This window comes from Littorina saxatilis, linkage group LG17 (genome assembly GCF_037325665.1).
Source record: "Littorina saxatilis isolate snail1 linkage group LG17, US_GU_Lsax_2.0, whole genome shotgun sequence".
Classification (NCBI taxonomy): Eukaryota; Metazoa; Mollusca; class Gastropoda; order Littorinimorpha; family Littorinidae; genus Littorina; species Littorina saxatilis.
In genome coordinates, this window is record NC_090261.1 from 62,573,677 (window position 1) to 62,594,863 (window position 21,187).

General features: G+C 42.5%; 2 protein-coding genes and 1 pseudogene across 2 annotated transcripts in view; 2 read left to right on the forward strand and 1 right to left on the reverse strand.

The window, feature by feature from the left end:
• Positions 1 to 21,187, forward strand: part of LOC138952053 (transient receptor potential protein-like) — a 51,906-nt gene that overhangs the window by 16,684 nt on the left and 14,035 nt on the right. The window contains exons 4-5 of the mRNA XM_070323628.1: positions 8,550 to 8,715; positions 15,532 to 15,606. Coding sequence (XP_070179729.1) covers positions 8,550 to 8,715; positions 15,532 to 15,606 — 241 coding nt within the window. The remainder of the gene's footprint in view (positions 1 to 8,549; positions 8,716 to 15,531; positions 15,607 to 21,187) is intronic.
• LOC138953438 (uncharacterized) lies at positions 4,122 to 5,484 on the reverse strand (annotated as a pseudogene).
• On the forward strand, positions 8,879 to 13,360 carry LOC138952047 (uncharacterized). Its single transcript, XM_070323623.1, has 2 exons — positions 8,879 to 10,359; positions 11,330 to 13,360. The coding sequence occupies exons 1-2, from the start codon at positions 9,369 to 9,371 to the stop codon at positions 12,274 to 12,276; spliced, it is 1,938 nt and encodes a 645-aa protein (XP_070179724.1). The 5' UTR covers positions 8,879 to 9,368; the 3' UTR covers positions 12,277 to 13,360.

Here is a 21,187-nt window from a genome sequence, read left to right on the forward strand (position 1 = left end):
AACTTCACAAACCTGTTTTCCATCTCAGACAAAGACAGGCTCTACTCCTTGGCGTCTGGTGCCCCTGTCCGCATGGACGTCGAACAGGACTTGCTTCAGGCGGCAGCTAAAGGCATGGTCGCCAAAACTGACTTCATCACCCGCCTTCAAAGTGGAGAGCCAGGAAGCTTCTTTGACACTATAAAGAGGCAGAAACTTAAGACAATGGAGGCTTGCAGCAAGAAGGTCACGCTCACATCCTCACAAGGAAAGGCCCTCCAGTACCAGGTGCAAAGCGACCTCGCGTTTCTGCTTCTCGTCAAGTCACAGCAACTAGACGAACCATTGGACTTGGACAAACTCATGATGGGTGGTGCTGTACCTCCATCATGCCGCAGCGCTGGGATACAAGAACGCTGTGGTCAGAACCCCGGACACGGACATCTTTGTCATTCTTCTCTACCACGCTGAAGCCATCAAGTTGACTGTATACCTGGATACGGGATCAGGAAAACATCGGCCACTGATCAACCTCTCTGAGCTTGCAGAGTCCCTGGGGCATGACTACTGTGCCACTCTTCTTGGGTTCTATGTGTACAGCGGAGAGGACTGCACCAGTGCATTCAAAGGAAAGGGGAAGGTGGGGCCCCTTAAGAAACTGGAGAAGAACCCCAAGTTTCACACGGCATTCAGGCAGCTTGGTGACGACTGGGATGTCAAACTTCGGGTGGTGAAGCAGTTGGAAGAGTTTACGTGCCTGATGTACAATTACAGTCGTTCGTGAAAAGCTACTCCGCAAGATGGTGGGAGACAACGAGAAACTCACGTCCAAGTGTAAGGTCGATCTAGCCCGCATGCCTCCCTGCCAATCTGCTCTGATGCCGCACATTCAGCGAGTAAACCACCGCGTTGCCCTGTACAAGCGTGCTCATGAAGGCATTCTGGAGAGGCCCAAACCCTACGACCAGGGGCAGGGATGGACGAAAAATGCAGGCCGTGTCCTGGAACCCGTGTGGTGCCTCAAGCCCATCCTACCTGTGTCGCTGATCGATCTTCTGGCAGATGGTGGTTGTGGAGAAGAGGATGACGAGGAAGACGAGGAAGAAGATGAGGAGGTTGACTTTGACGCGTTTGATGAAAGCGATGACGAGTTTTGAGTTATCATTACAGTCTGTGTCATTTGATGTCGTCTACTGCGGATTATCGCTAAAGTGAATATAATTATTTTCTACTTTGGCACCACAATGGGACTCACCATGTACAGTGTTTTGGGGACCCAAAGAGCGCGCTGGATATATTATCCTGGAATATCATTTCATTTTGTCAGTATCAATGTGTGTAACTTGCACAAAATCAAACATTGTAACATTCAAACCAAGAGCTATCACGATTTTGATGTGTATACGGTGTAACAAGATATGCTTAACATGACAATGTGCGCCTTTTGTCTTCAAACACTAATATTCCATCCATTTTCAATCGTTTTGGCGCAGCATGAAATAATTCGGATGATTGACACGGGTTGCCGATTAATCGGTACGCTTTGTGAAATCCACAAAAACGGAAAATATTCAAGAACAATCAACAATTTTGTACAACAATGAGTGCAAATGTTGTTGCTATTATCCCGTTCCATGTTTTATAATCAATACTTGTCTTTAAATCTTTCATACTTTAGGCTAGAAAAAAGACAATTTGTCATGTTTTGGGCGATTTTGTACCCACAAATCTGAAAATAGCCCATTAATTGCATGGTCATCAATATTTCAATATCAGTGTGAGATCAAAAGTTATTAACATTAGTGTTTACCATAGTTTTTGTTCAATGATAGTCTTTCTATCTTCAAATGTTGAGGCTCTTAGCCGCAAAAATTCGGACGAGTTACCTGGACTGCCGTTTAATTGGTATGCTTTGTGAAATCCACAAAAACGGAAAGGTATTAAAAACAAATCAACAATTTTGTACAACAATGAGAGCAAATGTTGTTGCCATTATCCATTGCTATCTTTTGTGTTCAATACTTGTCTTTAAATCTTTCATAGTTTAGGCTATAAAAAAGACAATTTGTCATGTTTTTCGCGATTTTTGGTCAGAAATCTAAAAATAACCCATTTATTCCATGGTCATCAATATTTTAATATAAGTATGATAACACAAATGGTTGACATTGGTGTTGTGCGTCTTTTTTGTTCAATACCTTTCTTTCTATCTTTCACGGTTGAGGCTCTTTCCGGCTATGGGGAACACTCTTTGTTGCGACCCGATATTGCCACCCGGGGTGGTTCCAGAGCCTTAAAGGGGTACTAGGGAACCGATTTCTTGATGGTGCGATAGCTGACTGTTTTCAGCACATATTTTACTATCTAGAAACGACAATTAGAAAAATATCTGAACACTTGTTGGTCAGCGCTTCTAGCAACCGTACTAAAGCAATGTAAGGCAGACCGCTCACCCAGCACAACACCGCACAGACACAAGACACGTAGAAATGTGAGCGATGTGACTCGATGTGAGAGCAAGTTGACAAATGCGACCTCTCTCAAGCTCGTCGACCGTTTACGTCAACCGACACATATGAGCAGCACACAGCTCAGTATCACAAATCGCGTTCTCTGCTCTACTACTAAATGTTCAATCTTTTAAAGGCTGGTCACTTCCGATAGCCAATAGGGAGGCTACCTAGGTGTCAGACAACGGGGGGCGTTCTACTTAAGATTGCCTGCCAAATGAAAGGGATCGTTAAAGAGGCAGAAATCGTTACAGAGGTGTCACGCACCGGAAATATTACGCACAGCGGATAAGGCTCATTAGATTACAAGCAGTGTCAAAGCTGATACACAGAAGGGGGGGGGGGGGGTAAGAGACTAAAACCTCCAAGCCACCTGGCATCTTCTATGATGTACCCTGTCAAAAGAAATGACACCCACTTGACAAAACGCCGAGTCCAACGATACAGACAGTCTGGCGGCACATTACATAACGACCACCTAAATCTGAGATAAGAGGTTAGAAAGGAATCCGGTCAAGAGTCTACCCTACGATAGTAAACACACAATAATCCTAGCGGGAGACACAACTTGGGTCAGGGGAAGATAATAGACAGGGGAGGCAACTGGGTCGGGCAGGAGATAATTACACAAAAAGACTAGGATACGCCACTTGGCTACATTCAAAAGAAGGCAACCTCAGTGAAGTTGATACATTCAAGATGGCGGCTAATGTGGTGCTAATGCAGATCTGTATTCAGTAATTATCATTTTCAAGTCTTTTTTCTGTTCCTACTCCCGTTCTTGCTCTCATGTCAACCGTCTGAGTATTTACTTCATTTTGAATTGTCAAGGGGAGGCACTGGTGTTAAAAGTGATATTTTTGGTTTCATAACTATTGGGTCAACAATTGTTTTAGAATTGAAGTACTCAGTCCATCTCCTGAGAAAATGAAAAAAAATATTGAACCATCGGTTGCCATGGTAGCAATCCAAGATGTCCGCCAAACTGCCCCCTTTTAAAAGCCTAAGGCTTTTTTAAAACTGCATCAAATTTTATTTTGATGCTTGTTATTTATACTTCAACACAATGCCGAGAAAATGATAGAGTTTTTTTTCAGTGATGAAAATGAGTGATGTTCAATTTTATGAAAAAACGCCTCCAAAAATGGTATAACTTCTCAAGAAATTTGTTTACCACCAAATCCCTCAATATATTTCTGCAAAATAACACACTCAAGATGTATGCAAAGTTTCAACAAAGTAACTTTATTAGAAAAAAAGCCTTAGGGTTTTAAAATGTCAAAAATGATATTTTGAGAAAACTGACAAAACGTGTTAAAAATTAAGTTTTTGCTCAAAAATGTTTAAATACATGTAACAAATCAATATAGACTTCAAAATCAAGTTTTTGAGAATACTGTAGAACAAAAAAAAACTGCATTCAACAAAGTATTAACAAAATATTTGCCACTGTTTCAAGGTCATTGTGGTAAAAATTCAGCAGCAATATGCAGCCTGTCTGGAGGATGCCCATTTATGATTAGCTAGTGAGCTTGGCACTTGCCACAATGTTCTTGTTAGGCCATCCCAGGGCCGTAGACCTGGCCTTCTTGTGCGTGTTCCGCTCCGACGGCAAGACGACGCTGACGGGTGTAGTCCTTGCGCTAGTGCCTGGCACGTGCAGTGACAGCAGCATCAGCCTTGCAAATCCTGTGTTGGTCCCTGTTGCCTAGCGACTGGAGGATGGACAGTGTGAGGTCCACATACAGTTTGTTCATTACTCTGGTGATCTCGAAGGCCCCCTCGTTGAAGACCGTCACTGCCCTTGCGGTCGCGCCGTCAACCCGTCTTTTGCCCATGAAGACTGTCTTGGGGCACCTCAGCCACTCCAGGTTGTTGAGGGACTCGTTGGTGTTCTGGGTCCCCCCATGCTGCATCCTCTTCAGAAGGGCCTCGTCTGACATTCTCCTGAAGACAGGCACCATCTTCTCTGCCACTCCAGGTGCCAAGAAGGTGTGGGAGGGGATGTCGCTGTGCGATCGGGGCTCTGTGCCAGTGATGAGGGCCTTCTGGTAGAAACACCAGGTGTCAGGAGAAGTAGGTCACCTGTGGTGATAAGGCCTCTCATCAGTGGACATGCAGTGGAAGAGGGTGGACCACACCGATGACCACATCTTGTCAATGTTGTCCAGGTTGTTGACAATGGCCCCTCTATAGTAATTTTGAAGGCTGTCATATTTTCCCTCGGTGAGGCGCCCTACGCCCTTGCCACCCAGTCGTTCATCTGTTGCCAGCTTTCTGAGAGCAGTACCCATGCGCTTGTGGGCGTGGTTCACGCAGTCCAACTTCTCGACCCGCACATCTGGGTATGGGTCTAGCTCCACCACGGCCTTGAAGGCAGACGAGTCCCCGTCGCACAACATCTCTGTGTAGCGAAAGTTGTGCAACCTGACTGACCTACCCCACAACACCTTGGCGGCTTCCTGCTCCATAGCTTTGCTTGAAGAATGATGGTTTCTGCAACATTTTGGAGCATGGGTTGCACGCCAGGCTTCCATCTCCTGAGCTGGAAGGTTCTTAGCCTCCTGAATTTTACAAGCATGGCAGTATTTGGACATCACATGGAAGTCCACAACCAATCCTGTCAAGACATCGATGACAACCCCAACTCCGTAGAGAGATGTGAAGCCCCTCTTCTGCCACGTGCCATCAAAGGAGACACTGATGTCGATGTTCCCCGTCTCCCCGCGATTCATCGCCAAATGCAGGTCTGGGTCGACTTCTGCGTAGGCCTTGCGGATGTTGTTTGGCACATTGGTAAAGAGCCTCTTCTCCAGCTACCACCTCAGCTTCTGTAAAAAATAAAATAAAGATACATTTTAAATAGGTCTTTTCCTCATGGTAATATTCATATAGATTACCACTATCCCAACTGTCTTGAACACAAGACCTGTTCTCGTTGTTGTGGGCATGTGTGTGCGCCTGCCTGGGTGCTTTTGTGGGTATGTACATGTAAGGACAGTTAAGTAGTGAACAGTTGAATGTTCATTAGAAGGGGTATTTTCAGGAGTAACTAGAAGCTTGTATATACATATGGTCATTAAACTAATATTGCTACCGTGCATTCTGTACAAAACAAGTGGGATGATGCACACAACAACTATGACAATTAGCACGTGTTTCTTGGGAGAGTGGATGCTTGTGAGTATATTCCACAATGATATGAATTAGAGAGAGTTACACTTGACAGAAGAAACACAACAAACAAACCAAACATCACCCAGCTAGGACTATTAATATAATTATGTACCCAACTCTGACGAAAGAATGGGAATTACTGAATGTCAAACTCACAGCAAGATTTCTGTACATTTACAACTTCCATCTCTGAATCTGATTTCAAATGTTATTCAGTTACCTTGAAACATAATATTGCTGTTTTTGTTATTTGTGCAAATCATTATAACACACACGCACACACACACACACACACACACACACACACACACACACACACACACACACACACACACACACGAGGGGGGTGTAACAATGTACGCCTAGTTTGCCTTTGGTTTGTGTGTGTGTGTGTGTGGGGGTAACAATGTACTCCTAGTTTGCTTAGCGCTTTTGTTTTTGTTGTTTTATCTCGGTTATCTGTATTTTTGTATGCTTGTTTAATTTGTGCTAGTTTGTTTTAGAATTAATTTGTAAAGTGCCTGGAGCAATTTGATGGGACTCACGCAAAAAAAGTTATTTATTATTAATATTTTTAACCACTACCAGCAACAACTGCTACTTATAAGTACACTCACTACCAGCAGCAGCAACAACAACTACTATTACACTACTACAAAAACCATGTATAACTTGAAGTTTTGTAAAGATGAAAAAATACATACCAGTCACCCGCTTATCCGCTGCTTGAAAGCTCTGCAAAACTAGGGCTGGTATCCCCATAACAGCTCCAAACTTTTGAAGAGATGCATGGCTGGCTTCTATCTCGAGTCATGGCCGAACAGTGCCATTCTGGTGTTGCCATCGAACGGCTTATTCTTCTGGTCCGCGCAGTTTTCTCTTGGAGAAGACATGTCCATCTTTTCATATTCACACCCGGAGCACCGAAGCTTTAACTTGAGGCAAAGTTGTTCTCTTTGTCACCGTCCGCGTTTCTCTCCACAATGCTGACATCAAGTCCTGGTTCCAGGCACTCGGGGCACAGCACGTCACACAACAGCATCGTCAGTTGATGAACACTGACGATGGTGTATTGTTGATCCATCCCGTCAGCTGCAGGGAGATTTGCACCGGCCGCATCAATTTTTCTCCTTGATGAAGAAATTTGAAGTGAAGCATGGTCTTCAAGTTCGTCTTCGATCGCTCCCGTAGTTGTACTTGTAGCAGACGACAAACTGCGCCGTCGAGTCGCACTTTCTTTTCTGCCTTTTCACGAGCATTCGCCATTACTCAATCAATCAATCAATATGAAGCTTATATAGCGCGTATTCCGTGGGTACAGTTCTAAGCGCTTGTCGAAGAGTTGTCAACACAGGACTAACAAAGAAACTAACATCTACAGACGGACACAAACCCTATCACACACTAGCAAACCCTGATAAACATACTGCAAACCTCACCAGTGTGCTTCTTCTTGGCATATCTAACGTCGAAAATGTGGCAAAGCTGATAAAAAGCTGAAGTTTCTAGAAAACGAGAGATGCAGTCGTGAATATATATTTCGCGCTGTTTCGATTCTCAGGAGACGACAGAAACATTGCATTGTGGGGAAAACAAATTTCGCCAACGTGTACCGGATTATCCGGAGTTTGTCATTTTGTTATACGATTGGTCAATAGTAAAATCTATTTACACGAACTGTTCCGAACTAGTCGTCGGCTTTCTTCGGCCCGATACGAACAGTTCTGAACTTTTCATCGGATTACTTCGGCCCGCAGGATTTTGTTTGTTTGTTTGTTTGTTTGCTTAACGCCCAGCCGAACACGAAGGGCCATATCAGGGCGGTGCTGCTTTGACATATAACGTGCGCCACACACAAGACAGAGGTCGCAGCACAGGCTTCATGTTCGGCCCGCAGGAATGTCTCCCAGTTTGTTCACAAACGCCAGAAAAAACGTCAACGGATATTCCCGCTGGTTGCGTCCCAGCTGATTCGCATAAAAAGAAAGACAGATTGGTTTCCAGTCATGCAAACATGACCGCTGTTCACCGAACTCAAAGAGCATTATCAACTCTCAAAATTTGCTTGTTTGTGTTTGTAAAATCCAGGATTGCATTCACATACATTTTGTTAGTTGCCGTTTGGACCGTTTATTAATATTTCTGTTGTAAGATATATGCACCAGCAGTGTGACCCATCCTGAACTCAAGTTTAAAAATAGGTCTCATTTTTATCCCTGACATTATGCTCGAGTTTCCTAAACTATTTAGGAAAACATATACTAGAGCTTATCATCGTAATGTGTTATTGATATAAGCAGATTCGCGATCGTCGATGATGAATTTTCATGGTGTTGTGTAATTTTTAAATTACAAAGGAATCATTCGTAAGACAGTTTCAAGCGAGCTATTTTTTCGCGGCTGCATTTACTGTGCAAACAATTCTAAATATGGCAAAAGTGTCACGTGATAATCAACCGTTTGGTTTCGGCGTTCGCTGAAGCAGACGAATTTTTCTGTGGTGATGCAACCATATATTACGGTCTCCTTCCGGCAGCAGTCCCAAAATTTCGACATGTTTTGACCTTAGAACGATGTCTCTATCATAACTGTGAAGAACAGAACGGAGATCACTGTCGAAGTCGGCCAATCTGCAATTATTTTCGTCTCGCAAACAATACATGGGAGATAAATTGTTTTGATAGATTCACGTAGGAGTTTCGCGTCCGGTCAGAGAGATAACTGGCGATAGCCGTTGAGCGATGTAATCAGAATGCAGTGTGACCAGAAGAGGTTCAACATCCAAAATCAGAAAGAAAAACAAAATGACCAGAGAACAAAAAAATCACTTTTTTCAAAACGTTTCAATCCATGTATTCAACACTACTTGATCCGCCGCTTCAGGATCGGAACACTTGCTGTTGCGGGGCGGGACTAAGCGCAAGGAGGCTGCGAAGAAGATATGAATATCCCTTTGAGAAATGGTGCACTCAAACATGTGGAGACGGAGTGTCTGTCTGTGTTGGAACATTTCACGGTACACACATGACGGCCGTCTTTGACACTCAAGGTACGTTTGGTTGTTGGTAGTCTAGTAGGTTGGTCTGGTTTTTGCTCGGCTGATTGGGTGATTGGTTGGTTGGTTGGTTGGATGGTTCGTTGATTGATGAATTGGTTGGTTGGTTGATTGCTTAATTGGTTGGTTGGTTGATTGATTAGTTGATTGATTGCTTAAGGGGATGTGCGGGGGTGATTTCTGAGCTTTTGGGCAAATTTGGGCATTTAGACATTTTGACTGTTTGGAAAACTGTGGTCATTTTTCTTTCAATTTCTGCCGTTGATGTTGCATATACATGGTTTTTTTGTGTAATAAAAATAAATTCAATAAACCAACCCTCGCCTGATTGCGTTCATTTGTCCTGAACTTGCCTTATTATTGCCGATTTTCAACACCTTGATCAGCAAATTTGAGCAGACGACAGGGCGAACACTGCATGACGTTGCATGCTACATAGCCTCCCCTGTTTGCATGTGACCGTTGTTTCGTTATTTTCCGGACTACTTCGGCTCTAACGGAACATTGTCAATGTAGTTCAATCTACGCCAACTTCCTTATACGGAGAGTATGACGTACGATGCGATCTTGATTCGTTCAACCGGGGTCACGTGGTACAACAATGGCGCTTGTTTACAAGCAGTGAAAGTACACGCTCCTGTGCAAAAATGGTTCGCACCAAGCCATCAACAACCAGAGGAGCCCCAAAATCTACGAAAAAGAGGACAGATCAAGTGAAGAGTCAATGGAAGGCGAAGAAATCAGCGCAATCAGCTTCTGTGCTGACTGACGTGACAGAATGTGTGCCGGTTTTGGGGTCGTCTGCTAGTGCTACATTTTCCGCGTCGATTCCTTCCACTGAAAACATTCTCGGCACGAAGACAAGAAGTGAGTTCAAAAAAGAATCGTATGAGAGGTTTGTTTCCGGTGGAGTTGACACTAAGTCATCTGCTGCTACTGAAACCCTGGTAAAAACCCAGAGGGGTGTTGTAGACTTTGCCGAAGTAGACAGTATGGTTGCAAGTTTGTGCTGTCCACAGTGCAAAAACAAGTGCTTGTCTCTTTGCACAGACTCCAGACCAACAAGTGGCTTGGCAGTATTTGCCCAGGTGAACTGTTCTTCGTGCGAAGAGCCTGTGTATGAACAGTATCTGGCGACAAAATTTAAATCCAAGACAAAAGTGTTCGACATGAACAGACAGGCAGTGTATTCCTCGCTTGCTTGTGGACTGGGAGCCACCACATTCAGAAATTTCTGTGAAAACATGGATTTAGCTGGACTTCACCACAAGACCTTTCATACTCATGCCAGCCAACTATTCACACAACTAGAGGGATTCCGGAAGCATGTGTTCAGTGAGACTGTTGCATATGTTCGAGAAGTTCATGCAAGATACTGTGGCACTACTCTTGGTGTCGATGACACCCTGAACATTATTGTGAGCTATGATGGCACCTGGCTTACTCGTGGACACTCTTCGCACATTGGAGTTGGGTGTGCTGTGGACTTACTTACTGGACTCTGTGTTGATGCCCATGTCATGTGTACCTACTGCCAGGTGTGCGAGTCTACGGGGCAGAAGCTGTTTCAGGAAAAACCAGAGGAGTATGCGGCCTGGCTCGTGGACCACTTGGACAAGTGTGAGGTGAACTATAAAGGTAAATTATATTTGTTTGCCCAGAAATATTTGAATAGAGTTTATTTCAAATTTAAGCAACTTACTCAAATATAGCAAATTACAAGTAAATGTAATAGCGATGAGTGGATATTATTTTCCATGCATTCCAGTGAAACTGAAAACCAAAACTAAAGGCATGGATGATGGATTAAAAAAAAGCGTCATAAAGACAGATCATCAATTTATGATAATAATAATGAAAGTTGTAACACATGCATATATAAATCCAATTTTTAAGAATAGTTCAGGGCATGGGGGAGTGGATGTGTGTGATGAAAATAATAAGAAAACACACACAGATAGAGAGAGAGAGAGAGAGAGAGAGAGAGAGAGAGAGAGAGAGAGAGAGAGAGAGAGAGAGAGAGAGAGAGAGAGAGAGAGAGAGAGAGAGAGAGCTGTATTTACAGCATGAAGTGAGATTCACAAGTCTTCAGAATCAACGGGCTTAGAACAGAGGGAGCTAGTAGTGGTCAGGGGGTGGCAAATACATACATACAACTATACATGTGTGGCCACATACATACGTGTAAGTATGTGTGGCACAATACAAGTGTATTTAAAAATGTTCAAATAGTATCAATTGATGAATTATGCTTAACGTTTACAATCTAACATGTTCAGTGCCACAATATAACATGTTCTCACCACTATTAATAGGTAACATGCGCCTTGAGTCGCCTTGTGGGGTGAGATACGTGCGCGATATAAATCCTCGTAAATAAATAAAAGTAAATAAATAAATAAATAAATAAATACCTGCTGCTAGAAATTTAATATACAGTAATTTGGTAATTCCATGTTTATTTCAATTCTTTTCTGTATTAATTACAGTTGAAGTATTAGCTGTACAATGACTGTGAATAACACATGCGTGCACACACACACACACACACACACTTAAAAAATACTCTGTTTGCAAATTACATTTCTTATTTTGTTCTTGTTTGCAGGCTCATCAGGGATGATGGAGGTGGAAGCAGCCCGTGTCATATGGCGTCGATCGGTGAACACCAACAAGCTTCGCTACACAACACTTCTGTCGGACGGTGACTCCAAGACTTTTACAGAGCTCAACGACATCAAGCCCTATGGTGAGGATATTCACATTGACAAGGAAGAGTGTGTGAACCATGTGAGTAAACGACTTGGTACAGCTCTTCGCAACATGGTGACAGACTGCCGAAAGCGAGGGGTGACTCTTGGTGGACGTGGAAGGGGTCAGCTGACAGGCAATGCCATACGCAAGCTACAGATTTACTACAACCGGGCAATTCGTAGCAACAAGGATGTGTGTAGCATGAAAAAAGCAATCATGGCATCACTGTACCATTGTTTTTCCACTGACGAAAATCCACAACATGAACTTTGTCCTGCTGGAGAGAGCTCGTGGTGTTTCTTTCAGGAAGCGCTGGCGAAGCACCAAGTTCCAGGTCCACACAAACACCTCATCCACACACCCCTCAATGAGGAGAAGTTAGCTGCACACCTGTTGCCCATTTATGAGAGACTTTCTGAAGAACACCTACTCAGCAGATGTGTTTCTGGCAAGACACAAAATGCCAATGAGTGTCTCCACAGCCTCATTTGGTCAAGATGTGCTAAGGACCACTTTGCTTCCCGCAGTCGTGTTGAGTTTGCAGTCTTGACTGCTATTAGAGAGTTCAACTTTGGACCTGCTGCTGCTGCCGACTCTGCCCAGTTCTTCGGATTCCAGACTGGACATCACATGAAGAGGCTTGGAGCAGCCAGGATGCACAAGAGGGTGCGGAACAGTCTGAAGGCTGTGAGAGACAAGCAAAGTAAAAGGAGAGACAAAGTGCGGGCAGCCAAGTCAAAGAGACTGGAAGAACTTGTTCAGCTGGAAGGTGGCCCTGCATATGCTGCAGGCATGTTCTAAGTTTTGACTATGTAAATGTTTTAACATAGACGGGGAATCGAGACGAGGGTCATGACTCATGGTGTGTTTGTGTATAAAGTGATTCCGAGGAAACTACTGGACCAATCTTGATAAAACTTAACATGAGAGTTCCTGAGTGCGATATCCCCAGATGTCTTTTTTCCATTTTTTGGAAAGATGTCTTTGATGACGTCATATCCGGATTTTTTTAGGCAGTTGAGGCAGCGCTCTAACACCCTAATTTTTCAACCAAATTGATTGCAATTTTGGTAAAGCAATCTTCGACGAAGTCCGGACTATGGTATTGCATTTCAGCTCAAAATTTTAAAAATAAATTAATGAGTTTGCTTGTTAAGTTTGTCATTAAAATCTAATTTTTAGTAACAAAATAAACTTTGACTGCATTGCATTCCTCATTTTTTCCTGAATTCAAAAATATCTAGATATGTCATGTTCACTCTAACAATGTGCTCAGAATTACAGAAAATAGGTTTAGTAAGTACTATACGGTCTCATGCTTTGCGGAGACGAGCGTGATCCGTCTCGGTATTGTTAGCCGAGACTATCTAAATGTATCTCGTAGTCTTGGCGATGACTGGTTTGTGGTGTTGATATTTAAGTTTCATACTGATTGACTAAATGTTTTTATATTGCTTCACGCGACTTGTCATTGTTATTGTGGTTAACATTATTCTCATATATTGTGGTTATTGTACGCATATGTGCAATTAATGACTTGGGTACGTTTCGTAATTTGGAGCTAGCTTGTGTGTGTGTGTGTGTGTGTGTGTGTGTGTGTGTGTGTGTGTGTGTGTGTGTGTGTGTGTGAATGTGAACGTGAACGAGTGAGCGAGCTTTTTTTGGTGTGCATGCTGTAATTGGGAGTGTGTGTATGCATTGTTTGTAACTCGGGACAAACAATTTTCCTAGTGTACTGCACATGTTTGAAATAACTTATGTTTTATGTCTTCCCTAACTTTTAAACTGTGTCTCTAAGGTGTGAAAGACATTCCTCAGTGTGGAATTTGGTGATACATGTATGTATTTTGAGTTTAATTACAACTATCAATGGTTTCAAAACAAATTGTGTGCGTTTTTGCCTTTTCCTCAGTTTGCATGTTTTGACATTTGGGAACGAAATGATTTCAAATCTACTGGTTAGATTTCTGTGAAATTCTGCATACTTGTACTTTTACATACTATCTACAGAATTACCATTTGAATAATGAATCGGAAAAGAAATGTTGGCTTTACGATTTTTTTAATATTAAATTTTACGCAAAATTTCAACATTATGATAAAAAAAAATTTTTTTAAATAACTGTAATACTCACAGAAAAAATAAATGGTAAATCTGTAGATATGATCTAAATCTATATTTATGCAAAATATTGGACAGAAATCGAGCATTTGGATATGGAAAAAACGGTTCCTAAAATCCAATATGGCTGCTGTTTACTTTTCTGTTTCTATAGCAACGACATACACAATAAACAAACACATTAACATTTTTTAATTCAGAGACCATCAGTATTATAACAAAAGCGACACAAACAGTGCTGATCATCAGATATGGAAAATAGCGATTTGGCCCTCACATGGCCTTAAATTGGTTGGTTGATTGATTGATTAATTGGTTGGTTGATTGCTTAATTGGTTGGTTGGTTGATTAGTTGATTGATTGCTTAATTGGTTGGTTGGTTTGTTTGTTGATTGGGTGATTGATTGATTGGTTGGATGGTTGGTTGATTAAATGGTTGGTTGGTTGGTTGGTTAGTTGATTGATTGATTGATTGATTGTGTCACGTTTTAAAGTCAACAGAATTACCTAAAACGGTCAATTACTGCCAACTGACTAACCACACCACGATCCACACTCGCAGTCACACAAAAAAGTTAGAAACAACAAAAGTATAAGACCAAGTCGTAAAAATAACAATGAAGACAACTGACAAAAGCCAGTTAAAGTTTTTGAAATAATAAGAACACGCTGAACCGTGTAAAGGTAGAAAACACTTAGCTGCTCTGTGAAAAGTCTTAGCCTGTACAGGCATTAACACTCCACGTTGTCACAACTCAAAGTTCGCCATAAAGGGTTAGAAAGATGACAAGGTGGGGGCGTTTACGCATGGGTGCACTCAACTCTTGGTGTAGCCGGGGTCCATTCGATGAAACGCAGGGGAGCAGTGGAGCATACAGGTGAATGTTGGAGCAACACAAGTAACAGCCGTAGAACAGCAACCGTACAGCAAAGGACAGCAACAGTGTAGCCAGCCCGCCTTCAACAGCAAACAGGTAGCAGCCAGTTAGCAAACGTCTAGCAAACGTCCAGCAAACGTACAGCAACACCCCCAGCAACAAGCGGCGTCAACCAGCAACAACAAGCGGCAGCTCGTAAAATGTAGCTCTCCCAAGCAAACCGCTTGAATATTTGGCTCCCGCTCGTCAGCGAAAGTATGTAGCCAAATCCGTGCTAAGCCTTATTTTCTGTGTATTGCACTAACACTAGAAGTCCGTTGGTAGACCTAAACCAGTCTTGCAACCCGTTGGAATCCTCCAAATCTTAGTCACGGAAACAAACCAGACCTCTGTATGCAAAAGCATGTAGAATAAGAAAGACAGAAGGACTGGGAAGAAAGGCCATGTGATCTCCCTGACCAATCAGCAGTCGCCTATCACAGGACAAGTGATCTTCCTGACCAATCACTGGTCGCCTACCATACAACCGTATAGCATGCTTGAAACACGTGTTCTAAACCGTGAGCGAAGAATCACCCGATAACTGCACGGTTTTCACGCTGGCACTTTCCACGTGCATCTCGTGATTTTTAACCAAAACTTTTCCACTCAATGCGGTATACAGGCGCATTACGTTGCATTTTGAGAAAGGCGCCCAACAAAGAGTTTCTTTCTCAAACGTGTCACTGAAACCGTGACAGATTGGTTGGTTGATTGATTAATTGGTTGATTGGTTGGTTGGTTGGTTGATGATTGATTGATATATTGATGATTGGATGGACAGATTGATTTATAATCTGTTACAACTTAAACGCCCAGAGGTAAAGGAGTTTTAAATAAAACTCCAAAAACTTGAACTAAAGAAACCTTTGGATTCGATCCTTTACCCTTGAGTACAAGCTATAGGTTATTCAAGCGCGCACACAGGCACATGCACGCGCACGAACAATACCCAAGCATGCGCATATATTTGTTCAAAGTACTATAGCTATAAGCACTTTGTTTTCCTATTTTCAGACGTGTATAGTTTTAAAAGACCTCTGCCACGGACATTGCGAGGAAACGAAGACTGGTTGCGCCCCAAATGGCCAGGTCAGTTTCAACTGGTCAGTGTAGACATGGACAAAAATATACTGCATCCATCACTTTTTGCATGCGAACTGAACTGTCCAAGCTCGCGTCATGTTATTCCAACTTTATAATCCCGAAAGGAAGCATGCTTTGGCTATTTGGCACAGTTTGAAAGAAAATAAAAGCTTCAGTAATACGCATCTTGATATTTGCATTTATCGAGGTGGTGATTATTCTGAATATTCCATCACAACCATATGCATATCCCATCACAACCGAGTTTCGATCTCAACTGTCATTGGTCATTGTCATTGGTCAGGTTTTAGTGGAAAAAGTAAGTGTTTTTAATGAAAACGTCGGAGTAATGGGATAAATAGCTTACACACCTCGTCCTAAATATCTTGCATATGTTTACCTCGCCAAAGGCTCGATAATACATGAAAATCGACCCTCGGGAAAATATGCAAGATAATCAGAACTCGGATCGGAGTGTGTAACCTATAAATATACACACCGGATACCCAACGAATCACGCCAACCGAGCAGCGGCCCTGTGTCTAAGCTGTGACGTCATCAAGAAAACGTGGGTGTCTCCAGAAAAGTGTCAAATAAGGACAGAAAACTGGTCCAATACGCTCAAATGTTGATTTCGAGAGGTACACAAGACATGTGTTTAAAGGATACATCAAATTAAATTCAGTAATTGGGTATGGATCGAGCTACCAATGCAATTACAAGTGAAGGTGTTCACTTTTGTTTACTAAAATTGTGTTTTATGTGCTTATTACAAAATTTTGTTTGGGCCTGTACGGGAAACATCGTTTACAATAGCTTGTACGACGTCCTCTCGCTGCTGTACTGCAACGTTGACGTCGACGTTGGAAGGATAAGCGAATAATTATCGTTCAAACCTGATTACTGACGAAAAGGGGTGATACGGTACGAATCAGCGCCAGGCATCATAATCGAGTGGGTAACGCTCAGCGCAGGGCATGGATACCAGTCAGCGCAAAAGAAAACACACATTGTAGGTTTATACATGGACCTAATGGATCAAAAACTGTCTTTTATTCTCCCAAGAGCTGTATGGTTTGGTTTTGGGGTTAAAACTATGACACCACACATCTGGAACACCTTATTACACAGTTATTCAAATTTAAAGTGGTTCTGTACGTGTGTTGTTGCGGGACATTTATTTCCCCGTGTTTCTTTCTCCAACACTAGCTTTGTTTTGATTCCTGGCCCACGCTTCGTCCCTGACATGTTAGCGTTTGAGATTCTTTTGAAAGAGGAGAATTTGTTTTGTACTCTGTTATATCATGGAGACATCATGATGTAGACTGCACGAGTACTTGTGGTGTGGCCGCCAGGCCTTGGATCTTGGTTGGTGAGGAGAGACAGGAACAGGAACTAAACAGACATGTGAACCATTCATGGTTTATCAGAGTTGCGTTGTTGTATGTAGTCAAGTTAGAGAGAGATAGAGGAATAGAGTAAAAGAGAAAGGGGGGAGGAGGGAGAGAGAGTATGAGGTGGGTGTGGCATCCATTGTGGGTGTGGCATCCACAAGTCAGCCACAGTTCCCCTTGAGTTTGGCGTCCCACAAGGCTCTGTGCTGGGTCCTGTCCTTTTTATTCTCTATACAACTCCTCTGTCCAATGTAATCTCGACTCATTCCGTCGAGCATGAAATGTTCGCAGACGACACACAACTATACAAATCAGAATCACCTGAAAACATTCCTAACCTCCTTCACTCTCTAAACATCTGTACTTCAACTGTTAAAACATGGATGTCAGAAAATAAACTCAAACTGAATGACGATAAGACCCAGGCGATGTGTTTCTGTTTTTTTAACATTTTCTTGTTTTTCTCGCTCTGTTATCGAATCTGACCCCTGATTTGCACATGATCACCAAAACCATTGCCTGTTACGACATTTCGCTTGAACAGAAGTTTATAGAAACCCATGGCTTTTGTACAATCACTTGTCTTTTGAAAACATACAGATTCCGTTCATACCCCATGTTTCCGTTCGTACAAAAGTGCATGTTTCCCTTCGTACGAAAAGCGTTTCCGTTCATACACATTCGTTAGATCAGAGTGAAACAGGCCCCCACTACAAGTTCTGTGTATTCCAATCGTCTTCAAATAGCACAAAGTACGAATGCGTGTGATATTAGACCTATGTGAACCATAGATGTAGAGATGAGAACAAACAGCAAACGCTGGTCAAATATCGAGCTGAAACATCTCTCTTTTTTCATAACAATGTTTCTTCTTTTTTGTGAGGAAACAACAACACCAAAACAACAACAAAACAAAATAATATAAACAAACAAACAAAAAGGGAGAGACAGAAACACGTCGGTAATAATGTTTTCAACAACTTTATTGTCCACAGATAGTCAACGACAACAGAAAAAGTTTGGCGCTAACACTTCTCGAGAAATCTGTGATAAGTTAACTTCCCCATATAAAAAACTCTCTCTCTCTCTCTCTCTCTCTCTCTCTCTCTCTCTCTCTCTCTCTCTCTCTCTCTCTCTCTCTCTCTCTCTCTCTCTTTTTTTATTTTTTTTTATTTATCAGTATTGGAATCTGCATGTGATGTTATGCTCCGGCCATACTTAAGTGAACTGACTTTTGACTATTGTAGGGTGGAAGTTCAAAAAGAATCTATTATTTGCATTATTACTAAAGAGTATACATTATAAATGATACCACCACCATCATTACCCCCCTCTCGCTCTCTCTCTCTCTCTCTCTTTCTCTCTCTCTATCTCTCTCTCTCTCTCTCTCTTTTTTTATATTTTTATTTATCAGTATTGGAATCTGCATGTGATGTTATGCTCCGGCCATACTTAAGTGAACGGTATGTATGTCCGTCTGTCGGTTAGGTCCTAATGTTGTATGTCTTGTATACTTGCCATTTACATATGTTGAAGGATGAATGAGGATACATTGTAGACGGATGCATGTTATGGATTAAAAGCCCCACGATGATGTGCTTGGCAAATACAAAAAAAAAAGTCTGTTTACAGTATCCCGACCGACCCTATTTTTTCGCGCGACCCTAAACTTTTTTTTTGGCATTTGGGGAAAAAAAGCACACAAAAAAACAAGTCTGTTTTTTGGCAAAATAACTTAAAAATATGTTGTTGTTTTTTTAAAAAGAAAAAAAAATCCCGACCTACCGACCCTATTTTTTGTTTGCCTATGTTACCGTAAACAGACTTCTTTTTTTTGTCCTTAGAGAAATTTCAGAAGCCATTGCAAAGAAAAAAACTTGTAAAAAACTAAAGGAGAAGAAGGTTGGGGCAGTTACAAAATGCTAACACACATGACGGGCGCAGTGGCTTGGTGGTAAGACGTCGGCCTCCTAATCAGGAGGTCGTGAGTTCGAAGCCCGGTCGCTGCTGCCTGGTGGGTTAAGAGTGGAGAATTTTCTGATCTCAACTTGTGTGCAGACCTGCTTGTGACTTAACCCCCTTCGTGTGTACACGCAAGCACAAGACCAAGTGCGCACGGAAAAGATCATGTAATCCATGTCGGAGTTCGGTGGGTTATGGAAACACAAAAATACCCAGCATGCCTACTCAACGAAAGCGGAGTGAAGCTAACTATGCTCTCAGAGTATAGTGTGGGGAACCCAAATGGGCAAACGAGCTCACACTTAACCAGAACATTCAGGAACGCTGAAGAAGAAGAAGCTACCACACTTGCTCGTGATATTGTCTCTGTAGTAGCAAACATTAGATATAAGATAAAACAGCATTTGAATGTTGTGTATCAACCTTTAAAACTGTCATTGGAGCCGTTTTTCAGGAAATAAACGAATAAAACGTTGCGCTGTTTTGAACCCATTTTAGACTCGACGATGTCGCTGATCGGTATCATACCATGCCGCCGATTGTCATCATGCGATTTCAGCATGCAGAACCTAAATTGTTTTTTAAATTGCCAACTGACTAGACCTCTGCCAGGTATAGGACGCACAGACATGATCAAAAAACGACCAAAGAAAAACTCACAGGAAATATTTTGCTTCTGTCTGTCTTCGTTTGTCAAAAAAACACGAGAACACGATGGAAAATAGCATAGGGAAGAACTACCTGAGGCTTATTTGCTATCATGCTGCCTACGTGCATAGGGAAGTAAATCTCGTAAAATGTATATATGGATGTGCACTGATATCTTTTACAGCTGTAGGCCTATCTATATATATATATACGACTTGTGTCTGTGTGTCTGTGTGTCTGTGTCTTCGCGATGCACGGCCAAAGTTCTCGATGGATCTGCTTCAAATTTGGTGGGCTTATTCACAGAGACCCCGGACACAACCTGATCGATGAGATATTTCAACACGTGCTCTCAGCGCGCAGCGCTGAACCGAATTTGGTTCCAGCTCAGCTACCCGGGCCCCCATACCGACACACCAAAGCCGCTACACCACATCACAACGCCAAAGTTCTCGGTGGATCTTTTTCAAATTTGGACACCGTATTCAGCGACACCCCGGACACAATATCATCGATGAGATATTTCAACACGTGCTCTCAGCGCGCAGCGCTGAACCGATTTTGGTTTTTGTGTTCATTTCACCATTACAAGTAACTCTTCCTTATCTTCTCCATGTTTTCAGCGTTTACCTCCCTTCCTTCGTATGGTGCACTATAGTATGAGGGGGCATCTTCGGATATTCCCGGCGTTCTGTTACTATTTTTAGAAGGTCACCGCAGTGTCCAGAACGTAAATTGGACCCGTAAATTATCATCACTGTAAAAGTGCAAAGGTCGAATCAATTTATAGCCACGCGAAAAATACACTGTCATCTATCTCTCTATATATACGGCTTCTCTGTGTTTGTGTGTGTGTGTGTGTGTGTGTGTGTGTGTCTCTCTCTCTCTATGTGGGCAACACCTGTGGATTGTTCAGTTCTGTTTGTGATGTGGTCTGGCGGCTTTTGTGTATTTGTATGTACTGGCCTTCCTTTGAGAAGCCATAACAGTTCAAAAGGGCTTAGAGATAAGCTCTAAATTGCTCAATCCTGTTTGAGTGGAATTCGCCTCCAAAGGTGATTAACACGGTTACATTCGTCGACAAGGATGGGACTCGATATGGTCAGGAATGGCATTATGGCCACTGAATCATTTTCGTGCTGTTCCCATTCCACGAATCTGGGAGGGACCTAAGCTTGGCGGGTCCATTGTTCGGACCCGGCAAAGCCGGCGTACGGCTCTAAGTATTTCATCCCGGCGAAGCCGGCTACCCGGCGAAGCGGGTATTCCTCTAGTATACAATAAAGTATTCATCAACAAGTCTTTTTAGTGCTTTTTTGGACGGTTTTCTGAGGATACCCACGTTTTTTTGATGACGTCACAGCATAGACACAGGGCCGCTGCTCGGTTGGCGTGCTTCGTTGGGTATCCGGTGTGTTTAACAGCTATTGTGTTTTCAGCGTAGCAATAGGGTCCGATATTTAGACGAGACTAGTATAATGCCGTCGAGTCGAAGACGAGTCGCATTATACTTGTTCGAGTCTAAATATCGGACCCGATTGCTACGCTGAAAACACAATAGCGATTATATAGCTGTTATGACC

Excerpts from the sequence above, each read along its gene's own strand:
- LOC138952047 (XM_070323623.1), top strand. The coding sequence starts at position 9,369 with ATGGTTCGCACCAAGCCATCAACAACCAGAGGAGCCCCAAAATCTACG. Across the intron at positions 10,360-11,329 it reads GTGTGAGGTGAACTATAAAG|GCTCATCAGGGATGATGGAG; the intron begins GTAAATTATATT and ends TCTTGTTTGCAG.